General features: G+C 38.0%; 1 protein-coding gene across 1 annotated transcript in view; it reads left to right on the forward strand.

Annotated features, from left to right (window-relative positions):
• The window catches only part of ABCC4 (ATP binding cassette subfamily C member 4 (PEL blood group)), a 212,260-nt gene extending 199,148 nt beyond the window's left edge, over positions 1-13,112 (forward strand). Inside the window, exon 30 of the mRNA XM_014590934.2 lies at positions 11,516-13,112. Within this exon, the coding sequence (XP_014446420.1) occupies positions 11,516-11,623 (108 nt within the window). The 3' untranslated portion in view covers positions 11,624-13,112. The remainder of the gene's footprint in view (positions 1-11,515) is intronic.
• Positions 13,113-18,893: the final 5,781 nt, after the last annotated feature.

Raw genomic sequence — 18,893 nt, forward strand, 5'->3', positions numbered from 1 at the left:
GGCTACGCCACAATCCCTTCTCCTCCATTCTCCTCTCGGGATCTTGGGAACGCACGCACACGCGCCCGGCATGAGTTTAAGCCACCGGGTCTGGGACTCGAACCGCGGTCGACTACATGGGAGTCCAGCGACATAGCCATTACGCTAACTGCTGGTCCCAATATAGGCACATTTTGAGCTTAAGACTTCAACATATGAATGAAGTGGGGGTGTCTGATATACATTCAGCTGGTAACAAAGGGTAAAGCTTATCATTCTCTTCCCTGGTGAAACTAACTGAGGTTTTCAAAGTTCCTTTGCTCCCAGTGTGAATATCTTATCTGTTTGCAAACTCACCAGATACAACCCCAAAAGTTTGACATGCTAACCATCATGACTCCTAGGAGCCTGGTCCTGTAAAATAGGTAAAGGAGACACTGAGCAGTCAGTGGCCTCATAACTTTGAGCCCTGGGGTCCTCATCTGTAGTGTAGAGACGGCAGGACTTCCCCAGCTTCTTCACAGCTCCAGGGAGTAGATGAGAGAGTATATTAATATTTTTTAAGTTCTTTGGAGAATATAAAGTATTTTACAAATACAAGCAAATTCTCCCTACGGATGATAAAGTCTAATTTTTTAAACTTTATTCATTTATTTTTTCCAAGAGAGACAGAGAAACACAGAGTACCCTCAGCAAAGTCTTCATGCCATGATCCACTCCCAGGCTCAGACAGCCAAGGTCACAAGCAGGTGCATATACCTGGTATGTACAAGGAGGGCCTAGGTCATGAATCCTGGGTGCAGTTGCATCAACACTGTGTAAACATCCCGTCCAAATTTGGTCATTTTTTTTTTTTCCCTTAAAGAATGGTGTGGTTTTTTGTTTTTGTTTTTTTTAAAGTTTTTGTCACAGGGAACATGCACTAACCAGAGAAAGGGAAAGTGAGAAATCAAACCCCCCGGAGTGATGGCCATGCAGCAATCCCTTCTCCTCCATTCTCCTGTGATTCTGGGCATGCACACACATGCATGCCACGTGATTTGCAAGCCTGGGTCTGGAACTCAAACCACAGTCAGCCATGTGGGAATCCAGTGCTTTAACCACCACACCACCTCCTGGCCCCTGATCATAATTTTAAAAGGCTGTAGGCTGAAGCTTTACCTCCGAATAATAACTAAAGAAGTACCCAAAGTTCTCCGAAGTAGCTTTAGGACTCTAAACAATTAACAATTACTATTTTTTTAAGTTTATGTATTTATTTCTTCCACGAGTGAGAGAAATGGGCATCCCTGTCAGGGTCTTCACATCATGGTCTACCCCTAGCCACCACCAGCCCCAGGTCATGGGCACAAGTGCCCAGCATTTTCGGGAATGTCAAGGTGGAACCTTTCCCAAATTATTTTTTCTTAGAATTATTTAATTTAATTTGTTTGTTTGTTTGGTATTTATTATAATTTTACCAGAGGGAGAGATAGAAGGAAGGTGAGAAAGCAAGCCACCAGATCCAGTACGCAAACCATGTTGGGCCATGTGAGAGTTCAGCACCTCCACCACCATGCCACCTACTAGCCCCACCCCAAAATTACTTTTAATAATTGGCTTAACAATTGAAGGCTAATGCCCAAAATTCAAAACGTGTAATTTTAATTTTTCTAAGTAATGAGTAAAAACTAAGTCACTCTCTCCATCCTGTCTCCTTTCAGGCAGTTCCTCCCCTAAAGATGGAATTTTGTACCATCTATATACCATCTATATATACCATCTTCTATAGGCCTGCTTATGTGTTCTGTGCCTGAGCAAGATATATGGCCTGTCTGATATTTAGACACTAGCGATAACTATTTCTACCTTTAAAATTCAATATTATCTCTCTGGTTGTATCAATTCATATAGTTACCACATCCTTTCTGAAGTTTTTTTATTTCTTCCATGAGAAAGTGTAAGAGACAAGCAATCCCACCAGACTCTTGCTATGATCCACTCCCAGCCTTCACCAGCTCAGATTATGGGCACGGGCATGTGAGCCTGAGGTGCATAGGGAGACCTCCCAGGATACAAACTGGGGATCTTCCCAGTTGGGTTTAGTATCACAGAATGATATATACGTATACTATATACATATAAATATATGTATGTGTGTATATATGTAAATCTCTACAAAAAATGTATATACGTGTGTATATACAAAATGTGTGTACACACACACGTATATTTAACTGTGTGTGTGTGTGTGTGTGTATACTGTTTTTCTTTTAGAGATTTTTGCCTTAGGACACATGCACTTGCCAGAGATAGAGACAGTGATAGAAGAAATGAGAAATCACTCCTCACGGACAATGGCCACACCGCAATCCCTTTTCCTCCATTCTCCTACCAGGATCTTGGGCAAGCATGCACACACTCACACTGGAACCAGGACTCAAACCGCAGTCGGCCATGTGGGAGTCCAGCAGCGTAACCACTGCACCATCTGGTGGCCCAAATGTTTTTATGTTTTACCTGGAACTCTCGGTTTTATTTACTAGTTCTTGGATTCTTCTTGTAGTATGTTTTTCACTTGATCAATCTCTTCTTTTGTTTAATTTCTTCCTTTTTGGGTTCATTTTGTTGTTGCTTCTTTCTTTTTGAATGCATTTGCTTTTTATTCTTTCTTGCTTAGTAACATAAGTATTTTTTTTGGCTGTTAATTTTCCTCTGAATATTGCTTTTGTACCGTGTCCTATAGATTCTGATACCTAGTGTTTTTCTCAAATTTACTTTTTAATATATGCATGCATTTTTTGTTTTAATTTCTTTCTTTCTTTCTTTCTTTCTTTCTTTCTTTCTTTCTTTCTTTCTTTCTTTCTTTCTTTTTTTTAGGAGAGGTTTTTGCTATAGGGCACACGCACTCGCCAGAAAGACAGAGACAGAAAGCGAGAAATCACCCCCCTGGGGGATGGTCACACCACAATTCCTTTTCCTATATTCTCCTCTCAGGATCTTGGGCACACACGCACACGCACCTGGCATAAGTTTAAGTCACTGAGTCCAGGACTCAAACCACATTCGACTATATGGGAGTTTTACTTAGTTCTGCTTCTCAAAATATGCTAGATAGGTCTTCTATCTTTATTTTGGTCCTTTTTGTGTGACTTGGATTTGATGTGACTTGAGTTTTCTTTGTAGTTTCTTCTCATTTTTGTTTTGGTGATTTCAGTGCTGTGGTTTTCAGTTCATAAATACTCATGAATTGGGTTTCCACTATTGTTTATATTTTCTACCATTTTAAAATGTCTTTCTTTGGATTTTTTAATGTATTTGGCCCTAAATTCCAGCTGACTCAAACTGCAATTAGATCCTCTAATCCTTTGCTTTTACTTTTGCCTAGTACGTCTTTTTTTTTTTTTTTAGAAGCTTTTATTGTATCACAGTGGCTAAGATTCACGTCTTCTTTTTGAATTTATTTTTATTATTTTATTGCCAAAGGGTGTGTGCATTCAACAGGGTGAGGAGAGAGAGGAAGCATGCTCCAAGTGGGGCATGGTCTTGCCACAGTCCCTTCTCCATTTCTCTTTCTTAGATATGCACGTAGCACACTTTGCATGTCTTTCAAGCCAGAGAGCCAGGATTCAGACTGCAGTTGGCCATGTGGGATCCAGCTTTCTCAACTATTCGGCTATGGGGCCATCCTTGTTATCCCTTTTAATTGATGCAATAATTGCACATGTTTATGGGGTACAGTGTAGGGTTTCTTGTGGTGCTTGAATATAATGTAATATTAAATCTGTATAATTTGCATTTCTGTCACCTGAAATATTAGTCATCAACTTTTTGTTGGGAGCATTTAAAGTTCTCTTTTCTAGTTTTCTTGAAATATAAAATAAATTATAATTAACTGTTGTTCTACTGTGTGCATACTAGAAATTATTCCTCCTATCTAGTCATAATTTTGTATCTGTTAGCCAACCTCTCTATCTCCCTGACTCTCTTCTGGCCCTTCTAGCTTCTAGTAACCATTATTCCAGTATGTCTTTCATTGTCCTTTATTATCCAAGGGTATTTGGCTTATTGTTAGGGTTTGCTCTGAGATTTAATCTTAGCTATTTTGTTTTTAGTGAACAAGTCTCGTCCATTTATATTTAATGAGATACTAGTTATATTTTATCCTAGTTCTGTAGTGTTCTTTCAGGTTTTAGTGTCTGTTTTTTTAACCTTTTAATTTGTAGACTTTGATTTTTGTTACTTTGCTCATTGTTTTATGTGCATTCTTTCCATTGTTTAAAAATTCTGTTTATTATTGACTCTTTAAAACAATGACAACATAAACATCTTTTTTCCCTCTCTCCGGTCTATGACCAAATTTTAGTCATTATTATTTTTTTCAAATTGCCAGAGGACACACATGCTTGCCAAAAAGAAAGAGAAAAAAAACCCATGGGTAGGGTATGGTCACATCATAGTCCTATTAGGATTTTTGGCATGTACACACACGTGCCTGGTGTGTTTTTCAAGCAGCTGGGCCAGGACTCAAACCACATGGTCAGCCATGTGGGATCCAACCCCCCTTTAACCATTAGGCTATGTGACCAGCCCAAATTTTCGTTATTTAAATAGTTTTTCTTTTATTACTTGCCTTCAAATATATTTAAGTCTTTATTGTATAATTTCCCTGTTGTAAATGATAGTTTCTTCATCTCTTGGAGTTGGCTTAACACTTGTCCTCTAGAATAGTGCTTTTCAAACTTCAGGACATGTGTGATTAATTGGGGGGCTGTGCAATCCAGTTAGTCTGTCATAACCAGAAAAAGTACAAAAGAATGGAATAGAGAAAAATAGCATTAGATCTTAGAAATAGTAGATATTCGGGGCCAGCAGGTGGTGTGGTGGTTAAGAGCGCTGGACTCCCACATGGCTGTCTGTGGTTCGATTCCCGGATCTGGCAGCTTGCTTTCTCACTCTGTCCCTCTCTGGTTAAGTTAAAAAATAAATAAATAAAGTTAAATAAAATAATTCTTTAAAAAAACAATAAGAAACAGTAGATATTTCATGAAACTCCATTCAGTATAGATAGATATACATAGTGCCTGTGAATTGAGTCTCAGTATAAAATGTATATTTATGGATGACACAAAAAGAAAGGTTGCAAAACAGTATCCTATACGAGCTATTAATAGAATCCCTGGCTTATTACATATCTTAAATATTTGTCTTGTGCTTCTCATTTAAATTTGGTGATTATAAAATTCTGGTTCATTTAGTGTGTTGTCATCTTTTCTCTGGGGTCTTCTAGAATCGCCTATTCATATGGAAAAGTCAGGGGCACATTAGGCATAACTTGATCTTTTTTCTTAGATGTCCAAAGGAGTCTTTATTTTGAAGGTCATCGGTTTTTCCTAGGACATCACTGTGTACACTTTTGGATTTTAGATGGACATCTTTTGTTTCTGAAAGTTTATTGGATTATATCTTTGAATTTTTAAATTTAATTTAATTGTATCATTCCCCTCCTTTTTTTTTTTTTTTTTTTTTTTTTTTTCCTTTTTGGAGGATTTTTGCTAGAGGGCACTTGCGAGTGCACAGAGAGACAGAAAGTGAGAAATCACCTCCTGGGGGGAGGCCATGCTGCAGTCCTTTTCCTTCATTCTCTTTAGATTCAGGATTTGGGGCATGCATGCACACGTTCCTGGCGTGTTTTAAGCAATCAGGTCTGAGACTGGAACTGCAGTCCACTCAGTGGGAGTCCAGCAACAAAATTGCTATTTCATCTACTGGTCCCGCATTGTTCTCTTTATGAATAACTGTTATGTATATTTTATATGCCCTTTGTTTATCCTCAATCCTTTTTAAGCCTTTACTAATTTCCGATTATTTTGCTTGGTAATTTATTTCTGTCTTTCATGTCTTACACTGTTTGTTCAGCAGTGACTAATCTACTTTACACTGCCTTCAGTAGAACTGTCATTTCTTTGATATTTTAGCAGCTGGGCCAGGACTCAAACCACATGGTCAGCCATGTGGGATCCAACCCCCCTTTAACCATTAGGCTATGTGACCAGCCCAAATTTTCGTTATTTAAATAGTTTTTCTTTTATTACTTGCCTTCAAATATATTTAAGTCTTTATTGTATAATTTCCCTGTTGTAAATGATAGTTTCTTCATCTCTTGGAGTTGGCTTAACACTTGTCCTCTAGAATAGTGCTTTTCAAACTTCAGGACATGTGTGATTAATTGGGGGGCTGTGCAATCCAGTTAGTCTGTCATAACCAGAAAAAGTACAAAAGAATGGAATAGAGAAAAATAGCATTAGATCTTAGAAATAGTAGATATTCGGGGCCAGCAGGTGGTGTGGTGGTTAAGAGCGCTGGACTCCCACATGGCTGTCTGTGGTTCGATTCCCGGATCTGGCAGCTTGCTTTCTCACTCTGTCCCTCTCTGGTTAAGTTAAAAAATAAATAAATAAAGTTAAATAAAATAATTCTTTAAAAAAACAATAAGAAACAGTAGATATTTCATGAAACTCCATTCAGTATAGATAGATATACATAGTGCCTGTGAATTGAGTCTCAGTATAAAATGTATATTTATGGATGACACAAAAAGAAAGGTTGCAAAACAGTATCCTATACGAGCTATTAATAGAATCCCTGGCTTATTACATATCTTAAATATTTGTCTTGTGCTTCTCATTTAAATTTGGTGATTATAAAATTCTGGTTCATTTAGTGTGTTGTCATCTTTTCTCTGGGGTCTTCTAGAATCGCCTATTCATATGGAAAAGTCAGGGGCACATTAGGCATAACTTGATCTTTTTTCTTAGATGTCCAAAGGAGTCTTTATTTTGAAGGTCATCGGTTTTTCCTAGGACATCACTGTGTACACTTTTGGATTTTAGATGGACATCTTTTGTTTCTGAAAGTTTATTGGATTATATCTTTGAATTTTTAAATTTAATTTAATTGTATCATTCCCCTCCTCTTTTTTTTTTTTTTTTTTTTTTTTTTTCCTTTTTGGAGGATTTTTGCTAGAGGGCACTTGCGAGTGCACAGAGAGACAGAAAGTGAGAAATCACCTCCTGGGGGGAGGCCATGCTGCAGTCCTTTTCCTTCATTCTCTTTAGATTCAGGATTTGGGGCATGCATGCACACGTTCCTGGCGTGTTTTAAGCAATCAGGTCTGAGACTGGAACTGCAGTCCACTCAGTGGGAGTCCAGCAACAAAATTGCTATTTCATCTACTGGTCCCGCATTGTTCTCTTTATGAATAACTGTTATGTATATTTTATATGCCCTTTGTTTATCCTCAATCCTTTTTAAGCCTTTACTAATTTCCGATTATTTTGCTTGGTAATTTATTTCTGTCTTTCATGTCTTACACTGTTTGTTCAGCAGTGACTAATCTACTTTACACTGCCTTCAGTAGAACTGTCATTTCTTTGATATTTTCATTTTTCTCTTCAATTGCATTTTTGACAATTATCGACTCCCATTTTAGCATCTTCTATTGCTCTGTCATGTTTTCCTGTATTCTTGTATCTCTGTTATGCATGGGTTGATTTTTCTGCTACATTTTCTTTGAATGTTTTACATGCCTTTTCATCATTTTCATGTGTTCAGCAAGTATTCTTCATCTGTCATGTGTTTATCTTTTTCATTTTCTTTACTTTGTGTTTGAATATTTTACAGATCCTGTATTACCTCAATTATTATTTTATTCCTACCCTTTACTTTGAAAGAAAATGAGTTTCCCCTAGACCGTATAGCTGCAGGATAATTTGGGTAGGCCAAAGGGAATTCTCCCTGCTTAACATAAAAGCCCTTTATGACCTAAAGAGAGAGAGAGAGAGAGAGAGGAAGACTCATGGAAAATGTGTTAGTTTCATACAGAATCCCATATAGGCCTCCCCAATGTTAGGGAAAGGTGTTTCTTCTGTGATTCCTTGAGACATCTCAGCTCTCTCCTGGTTGCTGAGACATGCTTTCCAAGGTATCATCTCCCTGCCTCCTCCTCCCCATTGGTTACAGTGACAGGTGGCAGCTCTTCCAGATATTTTGTCATTCAGTGTTTTAGATAACTTCTTACATCATCAAAGATTAAGCTATTTTTTTTTCTCAATCTCTCAGCTATTCAGGATAATTTCTGAGAGGATAAGGGGCAACAAAATCCATTATTCTGTTATCCTAAACTCAGAAGTCCTTTCTAAGTCTCCAGTACTCTTTGACCTTGACAAAATGCATGCCATTTATGTAACCCAAGGTAGTTGTACTTTAAAGATAAATTCAAAGTCTTGAGCATTACTATGATTGAATTAGGGCTACACAGTTCAGTGAAAATGAACTTAGAGTCTTGAGCCAGAACTCAACCCATTGAATGATGTCTTCCAAATACAGTATAAATAAATGCCCAGCTATTCTTCATCCATGCAGAAGAGCTTTTAATAAGATCTGATCTTATTTTGGTGGCTTTACTGGCAAGCTGAAATTTAAATAGTAAATTTAGTTTTAGCCTATATTCGAGGGACTGTAATGAACCAAACCCAAGATGAGAAGCAGAGGGACAAGAAATTCACTACTCACTGGTCTTATATTCTGTGTGTCCTAAATGTGAACTTTTATGGTATTGTCATCTTTAATCTTCACAATCTGTTCTGATCCAGCATTATTATCCTTTGTTGACACATGAAGCTGAGGTAGAAGAGCCTAAGTGACATTACGAAGTCACCAGTTAGTGAGTGTTGGTACTCGAACTTCTGGAATTTTCTAATGGTAACTTTCTGTATTCTGGGGACCCATAGTTGCTCAATTTAAGATGTCTGAACTAGGAATCTGGAATTCTGTAAAGATAACATCAAAAGATCCTAAAGGGGAATGCTAGATGTTTTGTTTTCATTTTTCAAGCCTGGTGATGCTGCTACTTTTCATGCACTGAGGGACTGCTTCTCTGAGAAGCATTCATAATCACACCCAACACTTAACTCGGCATGTTTTCAACCTGCAGTTTGTAGCCATTAATTAGTTCCTGTGAGGTAAGTCATTGTTATCTCGTTTTACAGATGAGGCAGCCAGTATGGAGAGAGAGGTTAAGTAGTTTTTCTAGGATCAGCAATAAGTGCCAGGAGAGATTGCTGAGACCGAACCGCTCCATCCCATGCTTTGCCTATGACCCAAGGACCCCACCAAAGAGTGTTCAGTAATCTCTGCTCTCTTCATCACCTGCACTGTAAAAAAGATGGCTTTATCTCACTTCTGCTGTTATCCTCAATATATTATAAAACATAGTAAGAGATGAGAGAAGGAAGCTCAAATCAAGGATTTTATACACAAGATACACAAGAAGCTTGTTTTCAGTAAAATATTTCAGAACAAGAACTTAATCCCATTTTAGTTAAAAATTGCTATTAAGAACACACACACATATGTATATATGTTTTATAAATATATACATATACATGTGTATATTTGTATGTGTATGAATATATATTGTGTGTATGCGTGTATGTGTGTGTGTGTGTGTGTGTGTGTGTATAAATTACATCGAGAGGGTTCAGAGGAAGGAACCAGCTTATTTGGGGTGGACTATCAAGCAATAGAAGGTGAATTGTATTTCCATTTGTTCTTTTGGCTGTTTCCAGTTTCACCAAGAAATAGCTTTTTTAGAGTACACAGATATAACCACATAAAACTTAGCTAGCTTTTACAAAGTAAGAGGAATGAATAAGCCCTCTAGCCTACTGTTTAAGGGAACTGGGTCTTACATGTCCTACTATGGTTCAAATCCTAGCACTGGTGGCTTGAAAAGCACGCCAGATACATACACGTGTGGCCAAAAGTGAAGTACATGCAGTGTGACTACGCCCTATTGCAGGATGCTTTCTCTCTCCTTTTGTCTTTGAAAAGCACATATACCCTCTGGTAATAAAAAAAAAAATAAGAGAAGAAGATGATAGGAAATTATCCCTACCCAAAAGGTCTTATTTTGAAAACTTGCATTATAATGGAAATCGTTTCAGATTTTGTCTAGTACAGTCCAAGCATTATTGGGGATTTATTTTTCTCTTTAAGTGACATGTTAAGCACAGTGTTTATGTGACGATGTTTTTAGAGCAGGTATGGCAACAATGACGGAAAGAGAAAGTACACTTAATATGTAGGCAGGTGTCTACGCACTTTTCTTTTTGTATGTGGAGTCCATTATCTGCAGTGATAATTTGGTTGACAGCACCCACAAATATATTTGGAGCCAGGTTTTGTAAAGTAGATCCAGAATGGTATGACTAAGAGACCCAGTTCATGACACGTGTCAGCCTCAGACAGATGGTACATTTTTCTGTTTTAAAGACTCAAACAAAACTTTTCACATTCTTCTTTGGAGGAAAAAAAAATTACATTTGAAGTCCTTTTTCACCCAAACACATTCTGAGATAAGAGCTCACAAGTCTTGACATTATTTCATTTTGTTATGCGCATCTGTCAAGGAACCGAGATATGATACAGCTCCTAAAAACTGATGATTGTGGAACAGAGAAACTTGACAGCATTTCATTTCCTTTATGTTCTGATTATACATTTATCAGAAAACCTGTATCTCGTCTAGTTCAGCTCAAAATTGGTAGAATTCAGAAACTCAAAGGCCTGGCAAAGAACTGTCCTATTATTTGGTATCATCTTACATTTTAGAGAAGTTGCTTGGTAGAGTCATTGTGAAAGCTTTTGCTTTTCTTTTCATTATTGTGGCCCACTATCCCCAGATCACATTTCTATAGACCCTATAACTGCTTTGCTGCACAAATTAAACGCCAGGATGTTTCATACATATACGCCAGCATTTCAATGCTTGTCAATCAGAGTTTATAAAATATAGGGATTACAGCTTGATATTAACATCCAAATCTATTGTGCTCATTTTATGTGTGAAAATGAGAAACCCTCGTGCAGACGCTAGATTTCCCAGCCTCTTTTTCCCCCCATTTTTAATTTATCTCTGGGTTTTGAGTCAGTAAAATGATTTTGCTTATCAATTTAATGTAGCGATAAAACATATCTATGAATCAGAGTGATCAGAACTAAAGTGGCTCTATAGGTTGTTTGGCATTGACCCCAGCCTTGTTGAAGGTTTCAGTAGGGCCAATTCTTCCATAGAATACATACATCCCATTATTATTATTATTATTATTATTTTAGTAGGTTTTGCCATCGGACACATGTGCTCACTGAAGAGAGACAGAGAGAGGGAAAGTGAGAAATCACTCTCTCGGGAGGAATGGCCATGCTGCGATCCCTTCTACTCTGTTTTCCTCTCAGTATTTTGGGCATGCATGCACACATGCCCAGTATGTTTTTTAGGCCGGGAATCGGAGACTTGAACCATGGTTAGCTTTGGGAATCCAGTGCCTTAACCACCACACCACCTGCTAGCTCTGTCCCTATTTTTTAACTGTCTCGATGAGTGATTTACTTCCCATGAAGAAGCAGATATAGCAATGCATTGCCTGCCCTAGGGAGGTGAACTTTAACACTTTAAAAAATGTTCTCTTTGTGGTTTTCCTTTTGTTTCTTACAGGTATACTTCAAAAGAAATTATCCAGATATTTCTAACACTGGCCATGTGGTTACGAACACTTCTAATGGACAGCCCTCAACCTTAACGATTTTTGAGACTGCATTGTGATTCTACGAAGACATCACGTCTCTTTCGGAGGCATTTTCCAATCATTTTTGCACAGTGTGAATTATGTTGTACTTTTTTTCTTTTTTTTACTCAAGCAGGAAATAGTTACACATACAACATGTTAGTTTATTTGGATTTTTCTCCCAACTTTATGCAATGATTTATGCTATTAGCAAAACAGTTTATTATTTTTATTTAAATGTTATGTTTTTTTAAAGAAAATAATTCAAATTAGAGGTGCAGGCCATCAATAAAAGCCGTCTACCAAGGTTTTGTGCCTTAAGAGACTCCAGAGCAGAAGTTCATTCTATGAGGAATATGACACAGTTGTCACAGGTTGGTTTGTTTACTGCTCCCAGAATTACATATTAATTTCCAATTATATCAGGGATTCTGTTTACTTGAAGACTGTGTGAAGTTGCCATTATTGTATTGTCTGTTCTAAAAGAGAAGGAAGAGAAAATAATGTGTTCTCCAAATGGGATCTTAGTAGGTGATTTGATAGAAGGGACACATGTGTGGTCAGCCATCCTCTTCAGATCTGTACGACTCTGGTGTGTTAACTGTGTCTCAGCTTTGGTGATTCTTTTCAAACTTCTCACCGTAGTTCCTGAAATATGTAGTATTGTTCTTATTTGGATTTCTGGCTTATGGCTATTGACCGTAAGCCATTTGGTTTGGCCTTTATTGAAATCCTTTGTAAATTGCAGGCCTAGGCTCTCCTGACTTGGTGAGATTCATTGCAAACGTTGACTCCAATTGTGCACCCAGGAGGTGCACTTTCATGAGCCTATCCAGGTTATTTGACTTCTGAGCACTGAGAGCAGTTTCTTTCTGATTAGTGAATCAACAAACCACAATATCACCCAGGACCTATAGTACTTTATTTGAACTATGGGCCTTTAGCTTTTCTTAATGATGGTGACTACGGTCTATTCAAGTTCATATTCCTAAAGGTTTTACTGTAGTGGTTGGAAGTGAACTCATGACCTCTCTGAACAAAGTCTAACCACCCTCAAATTGCAGATGTTAATATATATGTGTGTACATATATAGGTGGATTCGTATATGCCTTCGTACGCAGGCTTTTGGACTCAACTGAGAGACACAGACATTTTAGAGAAGAAAGCCTTAAAAAGCACACGCACAAAGCACACACACAGCCAACTACCAAAATACGTTGAATGTAGTCACTGTTCAGCTTTTTGTATTTCAATACGAGGTTAATGTTTGGTCCAGTAAACCGTATGCGGTAAATCGTGTATTAATAGTCGTGGTTAGTATTTCAGGAATCTGAAATGGCTACAGTGGTAAGCATGAGTTTTGTTAAAACGTTAGAAGTATTTGAAATATGTATATGTTTATTTGTTCTTTAGGAGCAAAAGGCAGTCATACAAACTTATATTTCTATTTCACTTCTGTTTTAATATTATAGAATTTTTAAAATGAAACTCAATTCAACTGAAATAAATGACCATTTTCATCTCCATTCAGAGATCTCTGTTTTTGTTTTTAGAGAGATTACAGATTCATGTCCTTGCTCATGAAGCCAGTGAGTTTTCCTGAGATCAAAATACTTTCCATTCTCAAAATATGTTCGGGTAATTGGGTACACCAAATATTCAACGCAGATAGTGGGTTTCAGACACATTGAAACACTTGCTATTGAAGGAAGTCTAGTTTTAGTTCTTCTGAGAAGGGAGAATATTAGCTGATGCCCCATACTAGAATGACTGAGCATTCTGATTTTGTTTGTTTTTGTTTTTTAAGGTGACTTAGTCCAAATCTAACAAGAACTGCTCATGTTGCTACAGTAAAAACATTGCAGAATGCTGGTTCTCAAAGTGTGGTCCCTGGACCAGCAGTATTGCATCACCTGGGAATTACTAGAAATGCACAGAACCCCAGATCTACTGAGTCAGACACTCCACTGGTGGAGTATAATAAACTGTTTTAACGAACCCTAATGGTAATTCTGATATAGGCTAAATTGTGAGAACCAGTACCACAGAATGTAAAGAACTCTTCAAAATGTGTTTTTCATTAAGAAACACACACACACACACACACACACACACACACAGACACACACACACACACACACAGGAGGCCCAATTACAGGAATGGAGAAGAGACTTGAAAAGGCACTTCACAAAAGAGAATATCCAAATGACCAGTAGCTTGAAAATTCTTACTCTCATAAGTTCCCAGGGAAATACAACTGAAAAGCACAACGAGACACCAGTAACATCCACTAAGACAGCTTTAGTTAAAAAGGTTGAGACTACCAGCCTGATGCCAAGAGAGCAATAGAACTCTCATGCACTACCGTGTCTATGAAAAGGTTTATCAAAACAGCATTTGGGACCTGCAGTTACCATAATGGCTATGTCGCTCGACTCCCATGTGGTCGACCATGGTTCGAGTCCCAGACTCGGAGGCTTAAACTCATGCTGGGTGCGTGTGCATGCGTGCCAAAGATCCTGAGGGGCGAATGGAGGGGAAGGGATTGCAGTGTCGCCATTCCCCCGTGGGGTGATTTCTCACTTTCTGTCTCTCTGTCTTTCTGGTGAGCACACGTGCCCTATAGCAAAAACTTCTCAAAACAAAACTAAACGAAGTTCAAAAACTGTTGAACTGCATTAATTCAAGCTGCACAGTGTAATTCATTAATTCCTTAATGTCTATACATGCACTTCAAGAGATTATATTTGAGAATGTTCCTAAAAACAGAATGCCAAGTAGCCCAAACTGAAATGCTTGTCAGTGACAGAAGAAAATGAATGACGAGGTTACAGAATACACTATAGCAGCCAATGTAAGTAAACCATATAAATAAGTTTAGCAGGTGACATGGTTAAGGCGTTGGATTCCCACATGCTTGACAATGGTTCAAGTCCTGAACCTGGTGGCTTGCTTTCTCTCTTTCTCGCAAATGTGCCCTATAGCAAATTTAAAAAATTAAATGAAAACTACACAAATAACTCAGATTTATTTTAAAAACATAAGGTTGTTCCCAAGAAGCCTCATCCAATAGAATATTTATGATTCAATTTATATAAAATTCAAAGTTTGTAATCATAGTGGACAAAGTCTGAACAGTGCTCAATTTGGGGACTATGGAATGTACTGATAATATAAAGATAGTAAATAAAAGGGGACTCTTCTAGGGAGCTTAAAATGTTCTTTTATTGATTGATTTATTTTGGCTACGTAGTTCATTCCCTATTCACAGGACTCTGTTTTCTCCGCTTTCATGTGTCATACTTCACAACTGAATTAACTAAAAGAAATTTGTACTTGGCCTTATTTTTCTTTCTCTTTTTTTCTTTTCATTTGCCAAAGGTTTGTGTGCTCGATGGAGAAGAAAGAGAAAACAACCCCCAAGGGAGCATGGTTGTGCCACAATCCCCTCTCCATTTTAACATCCTGTCAAGATTTGAGGCATACACCCAGTGAGTTTTCAAACCACTGGATCCAGGATTCAAACTGTCATGTAAGATCCAGCTCCCTTAACCAGTAGGCCACAGGGGTGGCCCCAATCTTCTTTTAGAATCTCCAGTATCTGGGACCAGCAGTTGGTGTAATGGCTGTGTCATTGGGCTCCCACATAGTCGACCACGGTTTGAGTCCCAGACCCATTGACTTAAATTCATACCAGGCGTGTGTGCGTGTGTGCCCAAGATCCCAAGAGAAGACTGGAGGAGAAAGGATTGTGGCGTGGCCATTCCCCCCCTCTGGGGTGATTTCTCTCTTTTTGTCTATCTTTCTGGTGAGTGCACACGCCCTATAACGAAAAACCTCTCTAAAAGAAGAAGAAAAAAGGATCTCCAAAGTCTCAGTTTTCTGGGGGAAAAAAGTATCTCAGTCCTCTATACATGAATAATAGGCATTTGGAAAATTTTTGCCGCATTCTTAAAATAAGAGTCTGTTCAAGGTTTGACTTATGACTCACAGCAAATACAGCATTTGAGGCTCTTGGTAGGTGGGAACCAAAGTTTATCTAACCAATTAAAGTTAACCATATTTCCTCTTCAGTTTCAAGAAAAGCACAAAAATAAGGAGCTATAAGGTTTTCCTGGATTGGGACCAGCAGTTGGCGTAATGGCTAGGTCGCTGGACTCCCATGTGGTTCGTGTTCCACACCCAGTGGCTTAAAACTCATGCCAGGAGTGTGTGCATGCATGCCCAAGATCCCAAGAGGAGAATGGAGGAAAGGGATTGCGGCATGGCCATCCCCCCCCCGGGGGATGATTTCTTGCTTTCTGTCTGTCTGGCGAGCGCATGCGCCCTATAGTAAAAACCTCTCCAAAAAATAAAAATATTTTCCTGGATTTTTTTAACTACTTTTTTGAGGCATGATTGACATATAAAAACTTTAGCATGTTTTATGTATATAGCTTGATAATTTTGGAAATAAGTGTGCAACTGTGACACTATTGTCACAATTTATGTATAAACATATCCATTACCTCCCAAGTTCCCACCTACTCTTTATTTTCTAAACTCCATTAGTTGGAATGGTGTACATTTTAATGCTAAATGCTCTTGGTAACACCGTCAATAGTTGGCTTCTTGTGAAGAAACAACTTCAGTCCATTTAAAGCAGCTGTGAGTTGGACTTATTCTTTTGTATTTTGGTGATTTGATTAACTACATCATCTGATTACTCTGTCTCTATGTGAACCATTGAACATCCATGGTTTTTTTTTTTTTTCAGAGAATTTAACTATAGATGCTAGAAGCTCTTCTTAAACCTGAGTATTTGTTTCATATATAATTCTGAAAAGATTAATGGTGTTCACGACCTTAGTCTCCAAGGTGCGTTAGATTTAGCATCTAAATGTATTAGTCACATCATACAACTGGTTCTGTTCTGAAGTGTTTTCAAGATAATGCCTTTACTCAGGAAACTGACATTCTGGACACCACAGCTCAATAAAACAAATAATAAATAAAAATAATAACTTGCTACAATTTTGCTATTACATTACTGATGAACAAATTTACCTTTTACTAAAAAGAGAGCAAAAGAATAGAATGGAAAGATGAAAGTTAATAGAATTCAACAGTCAAAACCCTTCCCAGAAGCCATGTCCATAGTCAGCCGAGTTTAGTCATTGAATGAACTAACTCTCAAATGTCCATTCCTTGAAAAGTGAGTGTCAGTCAAAGGAAATTACCTCCTCCTCCATAAATAGTAGTTATGCTGGGCTGATTACTCTGTCTCTATGTGAACCATTGAACATCCATGGTTTTTTTTTTTTTCAGAGAATTTAACTATAGATGCTAGAAGCTCTTCTTAAACCTGAGTATTTGTTTCATATATAATTCTGAAAAGATTAATGGTGTTCACGACCTTAGTCTCCAAGGTGCGTTAGATTTAGCATCTAAATGTATTAGTCACATCATACAACTGGTTCTGTTCTGAAGTGTTTTCAAGATAATGCCTTTACTCAGGAAACTGACATTCTGGACACCACAGCTCAATAAAACAAATAATAAATAAAAATAATAACTTGCTACAATTTTGCTATTACATTACTGATGAACAAATTTACCTTTTACTAAAAAGAGAGCAAAAGAATAGAATGGAAAGATGAAAGTTAATAGAATTCAACAGTCAAAACCCTTCCCAGAAGCCATGTCCATAGTCAGCCGAGTTTAGTCATTGAATGAACTAACTCTCAAATGTCCATTCCTTGAAAAGTGAGTGTCAGTCAAAGGAAATTACCTCCTCCTCCATAAATAGTAGTTATGCTGGGTATGCCTGTACCAGTGATCCTGGCAGGCTGGGAGTGGGGACAGGGCTGGATTGTGGCATGGTGAGGACTTGTCAGGGGTATCTCAAAAAAGAAATAAACCAGGAAAAAAAGGAATTATGGACTATATTATTGCTCCAATGCAGATGGAAAAATAAAAATAAGTCCTTCAAGAATAAAGTAAATGTATAGATGTGGGATGACTGATAGACCAAGATTCCAAGGAAGCAGGGTGGAATCCAGAGGTAAAGGCATTGATCGACCTTTGACAGGGAGAAAGTATCCACTTTGAAGGTAAGTGTGGATGAAGGGTAGATTTGTTGACTAGAAGGCGCAATTGAGGACACCCTCTTCTAATCACCTAAGCCCAACGGGTCTTATTTTGGGTAGCGTTAAAATGAACCAAGCATGCAGGGAGGATCACAAGCTCTAGAGTCCACCTTCCTGGGTTCAAATATTTGCTCCTCTATGCTCTGGCTGCTTTGGTTTGAATCCAAGTTCTACTACCTGCTAATGCTTGGATCCTTGATGTTGTGAAGCACACAACACTCCCTCCTGCTTTTTTTATCCTGCAAAATGGGATAGAGATAGTATTTTTCTCAAAGAACTGTTGGCAAGATGAAATACAAAGTTGTGTTCTTTTTTGCTTTTTTTTTTTTTTTTTTGATCAATATTGACACTCACTGCATGGTCTGTGGGCTAGTGTCATTCCACGGACTGTTTACAAGGAGTTCGGAATAAGTGCAGGAGCTTTAAGACAGCATTTATTTAGAAACGTTTATGGCCATTTGACCTTGCTGTGACATCCAGATCCTTGATTGATGGGCTCCCCTTGTTAGACAGGCTGGAGGCCAGTTCGAGCGTTGAATTTGCACGGTGAGGCGTTTGTACACAAGCTACACACCAGCCATGCTCTGCAGGACCATTTATTGGTTTGAAGTATATTTAAAATTAAAAACAAAACTGACTTTTAACCCTCAAATGGTTGAGAACATCTGCTTTGGAGCAATGCTGGTATGTAGTCAGTCAATAAATTATCCTCTATTAATCAGGGAAAAATACCACAATCCTTAAATTTAGAATACTACATGTAGACTATATAGGCTTTACATTTAAAATAAAGGGGCTGGCAGGTGGTGTGGTGGTTAGAGGAGCTGGACTCCCACATGGGTGACCATGGCTTGAGTCCTAGACCTGGTGGCTTACTTTCTTGCTTTCTCTCTGGTCAAATTGAAAATAGGAGTGATAAATAAAGGAAACAATTATTTAAAAAAATACATTTAGAATTCTACATTTAGAACACATTGGCTTTTAAAGTGTTCTACTATACATTAGCAATATTTTTAAGTTAGCATTAAAAAGTTAAACTCCTGGGTCAGCCCCATAGTGCAATTGTTAAACGCTGTGCATTGGGAGGTGGATCCCACATGGCTGAATGGTTTGAATCCTGGCCCCAGCCTGAAAAACCTGTAGAACATGTATGTGCCCACACATACGTCCACAATCCT

Source organism: Tupaia chinensis, unplaced genomic scaffold, assembly GCF_000334495.1.
Source record: "Tupaia chinensis unplaced genomic scaffold, TupChi_1.0 Scaffold000503_1, whole genome shotgun sequence".
Taxonomy (NCBI): domain Eukaryota; kingdom Metazoa; phylum Chordata; class Mammalia; order Scandentia; family Tupaiidae; genus Tupaia; species Tupaia belangeri.